The 6,662-nt window shown below is 41.4% G+C and overlaps 1 protein-coding gene across 1 annotated transcript in view; it reads right to left on the bottom strand.

The window, feature by feature from the left end:
• Nucleotides 1–1,223: 1,223 nt before the first annotated feature.
• LOC124573714 overlaps nt 1,224–6,662 on the bottom strand; it is a 48,560-nt gene continuing 43,121 nt past the window's right edge. The window contains exon 5 of the mRNA XM_047131141.1: nt 1,224–2,165. Within this exon, the coding sequence (XP_046987097.1) occupies nt 1,928–2,165 (238 nt within the window). The 3' untranslated portion in view covers nt 1,224–1,927. The remainder of the gene's footprint in view (nt 2,166–6,662) is intronic.

Below are 6,662 nucleotides of genomic sequence, written 5' to 3'. Positions count from 1 at the left end.
ACTGCTTCTCTTTCATGCCCCTCGACTCTTATAACTGCCATCTGGCTTCTGTACAAATTGTAAATAGTCTTTCGCTCCCTGTATTTTACCCCTGCCACCTTCAGAATTTAAAAGAGAGTATTCCAGTCAACATTGTTAAAAGTTTTCTCTAAGTCTACAAATGCTAGAAACGTAGGTTTGCCTTTTCTTAATCTTTCTTCTAAGATAAGCCGTAGGGTCAGTATTGCCTCATGTGTTCCAATATCCAAACTGATCTTTTACGAGGTCGGCTTCTACCAGTTTTTGCATTCGTCTGTAAATAATTGGTGTTAGTATTTTGCAGCTGTGACTTATTAATTCGGTAATTTTCACATCTGTCAACACCTGCTTTCTTTGGGATTGGAATTATTATATTCTTCTTGAAGTCTGAGGGAATTTCGCCTGTCGCATACATCTTGCTCACCAGATGGTAGAGTTTTGTCAGGACTGGCTCTCCCAAGGCTGTCAGCAGTTCTAATGGAATGTTGCCTACTCCCGGGGCCTTGTTTCGACACACGACCACTGTCTAAGGCCACTGCGTCTACAGTCTCTGAGAATCAGATCCGAACAAACCACTCCTCACGCCTCCTGTCGGGAGCTCCTAGGCTGGCGACAAAAAGTCGCGAGCTGAGGGGAGTGGTAGGAAGGGGAGGGGGGGAGTGGGGAAGAAGTGCACACACATACTCAGCCACATCTGGCCATCGACGATGTGTGACACCTCAGCAAACAAACCATTTCATCTACTGAGACGAAAACGAGATTTTTCCAGTGTTTTGTTTGTTCAGATTCCCCTGATGTGTTTGGAATTTCCCCGATTTCCAGAACCTGTGGCAAATCTGGCATCTGACTGCCACAAGTTAGGATCACCCTGTGCACCGAGCACGAGCACACGTGACCCCTCCTCAGCTGCGTCTGCCGCCTGGGACACTGGGGAACTGCTCTCCCGTGCACGGGATGCCGTTACACAAATTACAACGGTTGTACGTAGAAGAAAATAATTTAACATTACTCTTTAGTGACATAGTCCAAACATGCAGCTGAAGAAAATAATCTTGTCTTTAATCCATCCTAAATTACAAACAGACAAGATATAATACTCATATTACGCAGCTGTGGTTATACAAAGTAAATTTTACTTTAATGGTCTATAGTTCACCAGATAATGCTTCACATATTTTATTTAAGTTAAATAATCTTACACCACATTTACACTGAAATAATCCTTTATTTGTTCCTTCTTGTAACATTAATTTTTTTTCACCTCTGGAAACAGAAATACTCTTTAGATGGACTACTTTAAAATCTTTGATCCAACCAATTTCACTTTACCACTTACTTATCTTCATACCCGACAGTGACTTATCAGCCAAAAACTGGTTTGTGTAACAAATAATAAATGCTGTACAGTATTACACTAGTGATGTGTGGTTCATTCGTAAAAGAGTCTGTCGTGTATTTTAATCACAAAGTGGTTCCTCCAAATGAAATTTAATATTTAAAAATGGTATCTAGTAGTATCCTGATAAATATAATTAACACTTAAAATAACAAGGTAGCAGTCCTCATTTATTATTGTTTCACAGGTTTATAAAAACAAAGAAGTTTTTAAATTCGACTTACTGCAAAAAAACATTGTCAGTGCTATTTATGAATTGCTACCTGATCTGTGTAGCCATTTTATCATTTAAAAAATTTGTTTCATTGTGAATCCATTGTTGTTACAACAAGAATCAAACATTATTGCAGATTATTACAGCAGGTATTCAAACAACATTACTGTTTCTTCTACACATTTCTAAAATTATTTGTTATATTCCTTCAAAACAGTTTCCGCTTATGTTGACAAGTACTGAGAATTGTACTTTCCTATAAATTTCACATCATTTTTATACATACAGATATAGTGCTCTCAACCTCTCTCACTGTCACTGCCGCCGACGCTACTATCACTGTCGCCGTCTTCGTCACTCTCCGAACGGTCGTCCACCACTTCGTCTGCTTCGCCGGGCCCTACATCCTCGAGTGCCTCGAAGTAGAAACGCTGTAGCTCAGCGTGGATCTTGCCGCGGATTACGAGATTGGGCATCTGCTCGGTCAGCCCGTCTGTGGCTCTGGGGTCACCTCGGCACCCTTCGACACTCAGCTCCCTGTGACAGGAACGGGAGCACTGCTGTTACTGTGACAAACTGAGATCCTTCTGTACTGTGAATGTTTGTACAACAGTATTAAGTATATCTCCACTTCTTAAAACCTCATCAAGTTTTGACACTGCCTTTTTACCAAGCAGCAAGCGTCTCCACAATATCGAGAGATGCTCGCTGCTTGATAAAAAGTAAGACCTTGACGAGGTTTTAAGGTGTACAGATATAATTTTAGCAACAAAGATCCATATTGTAAGGGCTACAGTCTTTCCAGTTGTTATATACAGATGTGAGACCTGGACCATTACAAATGTGGAACGAATGGTGAAGAATAAACTGCTTTGAGTTGTGATGTTGGAGGAAACTCCTTAGAGCCCCGTGGACTTCAAAGAGAATGAATAGGTTAACATTAGAGCAAATAAAACCAGAGCACTCCCTGGAAGGTCTGATGCTAAAACAAAACCTGACCTACTTTGGAGACATCATGAGAAGATATGTTTCACTGCAAAAAACTCTAATGGTGAGGAAAGGCACTAGAAGAAGAGGACGTCAGAAGGTGAAATGAATCAATCGCATCACAGAAGTAATCTGCTCCAATCTGGAAAGCCTACAGGAGAAAGTGCAGGACAAAAGAAATTGGCATGCTTTGGTTCACGTGATCACAGAGAATTGGAACTGTCTAGACAAATAGAAATAGAAAGAGAGAGAGAAAGAGAGAGAGAGATTGTTACAAAATTCTAATAACGTACATGAAAATTCATATTTACTCAGAGAAAAAAAATCTTTAGGTAAGTGAAAAAGGAGGTGTGGCAGGAGCGACCGTGCACGGAGAGGGGGAGGGGGGGGGGGTGCCAGCATGGTGGGATGGGTAGGGACAGTGGTGGCGTAGGAGAGAAATTGGGGAAATTGATGGCATGGTGGGGGGGGGGGGGGGGGGTGTGGAGAGGTGCGGCCGCAATGATTTGCAAAGATATAAAGCTACTGGAATTTGTTGTTCTTAATTTCACAATCCTCGGATTGTATAAATAACATGGGGAAAGTACTCAATTCTATGAATTTTGGAGAACATTCTCAAGTTCACACAAATAAAACAAAGTGAGTATGTACTTCACCTGAGTGTGTTCTCAGCTTGAGTAAATGAGTGGGTAACCTTGCTCAACATGAAGAACATTCTCCGATTTCATACGAATAAACACAGCGAAGTTTCTCACGAGCAGTGAAAATTCTCCCCTTTTTGATATGAGCTCTGTAACATAAATCAGGCTGATTAAATTCTGCAGACATTAAGTCTTACCAAGTTTTTTTAGTAAATTTAATAAATCTATGTTGCTCAGATGGAAAAAGAAACATATACGTAACCCGAAGACATATTGAGTAGAGTAACTGTGTAAGTTTATATGGGTTTAACAGTAAAAACATTATTAGGGTGGTGAACTTATTTCCCAAATATCATGAAGAAAAAATGAAAACATTTTTGTGCTATTTACGAGACCCAAGTTTTCCCGAGTGGTGTATGGGAAGACCAGGTACAAACGAGACAAATATGTCATTGACCTTTTCAGATGTTCATCATATTTTTGCACAGCACAGATGTTCCATTTTGCTATGCTAGAAATAAGTAGGCAAATCATAAAAATTAAAAACAGGTTTATTACAAACCTAGTGAACTGTTTCTCATAACAAAACCACAAGATGACCACTTAAGTACTTGACGTGCCAACAGAATATTATGTGCCATTTAATCGAGATTACCACGTGTCAGAACACACTCGTTTTACAATCCGGAGTAGACGATAATGTGACGTATTGTTAAAATTTCATTCACATAATGCGTTCACCTAACATCAATAAAAAAAAGTTCCCTGCATGTCGAAAATTTGTCAAGATTATCAGAAAATGTATTTTCATAAACCATCCGTAATCTTCTTAATAATCTGTTGCCGCACAAAAAAGTGAAAACAAAATGAAATTTTATGCAACTCTTCCCAAACACAGTGATGCTACAGTTCCATATTTGTACACTGAATAGTTTGCATATTTCAGCAAGCTGAACGAAATGCAAGATAAAGAGTACGTTCCGTGCCCGGTGCAGACAACACAACGCGGAGAACAGATTCGAGCAGGTGGCGAGATAGTGAGAATGAACTCCCTCATCAGAAAATATGCTCTGAACATTTTGTTCATACGATATAAAGAACTTCCTCACAGCACGTTCTTTCACTCAGAAAATCTTCTCCAAAGAATGTTCTCTTTTTTATCCATACGACCTCTTTAGTTTTTGCACCCTTATTCACTTCCTACAAAGCCAACAACTTCTCGTCTCCACTCCAGAATCACCTGTTCTAAGCATCCTCAAGACTTTCTTCCTCTCCTCCATTACAGATAACTCAGTAGGCTTCAGTCCACACTGTCATCGACAGCTCGATTGCACCACACGGGCCACACCTCCTAAAGACTATCGGAATTGGTCCTTCACACTGTGTACGGTAAGAAGATTGGTGATGGGGAATGTGGAACAGGTAAAACGAAGCAGATGCCATCCCCAGAGCCCATGACGTTCTTAGATAATACAAATCTCCTTCATCATAACCAACATGGATTCCACAAACAGAGATCATGTGAAACTCAGCTCGCCCTATTTGCCCAAGAAATTCACAGTGCCGTAGACACTGGCGAGCAGATTGATGCCGTATTCCTGGACTTCAGGAAGGCATTTGATACGGTTCCGCACTTACGTTTAGTGAAAAAAATACGAGCTTACGGAATATCGGACCAGGTTTGTGATTGGATTCAGGATTTCCTAGAAGAAAGAACACAACATGTCATTCTTAACGGTTCAAAATCTGCAGATGTAGAGGTAATTTCGGGAGTACCGCAGGGAAGCGTGATAGGACCTTTATTGTTTACAATATACATAAATGACTTAGTTGACAACATCGGTAGCTCCGTGAGGCTATTTGCAGATGACACGGTTGTCTACAAGAAAGTAGCAACATCAGAAGACTCGTACGTACTCCAGGAGGACCTGCAGAGGATTAATGCATGGTGCGACAGCTGGCAGCTTTCCCTAAACGTAGATAAATGTAATATAATGCGCATACATAGGGGCAGAAATCCATTCCAGTACGATTATGCCATAGGTGGTAAATCATTGGAAGCGGTAACGACCGTAAAATACTTAGGAGTTACTATCCGGAGCGATCTGAAGTGGAATGATCACATAAAACAAATAATGGGAAAAGCAGGCGCCAGGTTGAGATTCATAGGAAGAATTCTAAGAAAATGTGACTCATCGACGAAAGAAGTAGCTTACAAAACGCTTGTTCGTCCGATTCTTGAGTATTGCTCATCAGTATGGGACCCTTACCAGGTTGGATTAATAGAAGAGATAGACATGATCCAGCGAAAAGCAGCGCGATTCGTCATGGGGACATTTAGTCAGCGCGAGAGCGTTACGGAGATGCTGAACAAGCTCCAGTGGCGGACACTTCAAGAAAGGCGTTACGCAATACGGAGAGGTTTATTATCGAAATTACGAGAGAGCACATTCCGGGAAGAGATGGGCAACATATTACTACCGCCCACATATATCTCGCGTAATGATCACAACGAAAAGATCCGAGAAATTAGAGCAAATACGGAGACTTACAAGCAGTCGTTCTTCCCATGCACAATTCGTGAATGGAACAGGGAAGGGGGGATCAGATAGTGGTACAATAAGTACCCTCCGCCACACACCGTAAGGTGGCTCGCGGAGTATAGATGTAGATGTAGATGACTTCTCGGTGGTTTTGTCCGGGCCAGGCAAGTCGCAGGAGGGACCATCAGAGGAAGAAATACTTGAAGGAACTGCAAAAGAAATCAGCATCGGCACACTTCAGGGAAGCAATGACATAAGAGTTTTAAGACTGTACATATAACACCGTATTAATGTAAGCTGGCTTCAGCTACTAATTCAGATGTTAAAGGCATCAGTGCGAAGGATATTCTTGTATTACTAAATAAGTCATTTAGTGGAGCTCCAAACTTAGGGATTTCACAGACAATGTGAATGCAGGATTTCAAGTAGTCCAATCAGATGACAAACCATTGCTACTTCACAATATAAGTCTAAAATTATGGCAAAAGCTACAGCAAAATTAACTGTCCGGGATAATTATAACTAGAATCGAGTGAATATAATCGGGGAAGAAAATTATACAGATAAGTGCAGCATAGGCTATTATGCGTGTAGGCCTGTCAGGCCAGACAACACACAGGGAAAGCAATTGCATCATCGGTTAATCGGATAGATGAAGTTTAAAAATCATTCAGAGAGGCCGTCACCAGTGACACGGGCAGCACAACCGTGAGGTGCATCGAGACTGGTGCGGATACTGGGACAGGATCGCTCCATGCAGGGCCTGCCGAGTGACAGGATTCGGGCAGCTGTACGAAGGCACGCCGATTAAATTAGGTTAGGCACCACAGCAGAAGAGGTGTTGTGAGAGGAAAGTGCCCTAC

This window comes from Schistocerca americana, unplaced genomic scaffold (assembly GCF_021461395.2).
Source record: "Schistocerca americana isolate TAMUIC-IGC-003095 unplaced genomic scaffold, iqSchAmer2.1 HiC_scaffold_19, whole genome shotgun sequence".
Classification (NCBI taxonomy): Eukaryota; Metazoa; Arthropoda; class Insecta; order Orthoptera; family Acrididae; genus Schistocerca; species Schistocerca americana.
This window is presented reverse-complemented; position numbering and strand designations above follow the sequence as displayed.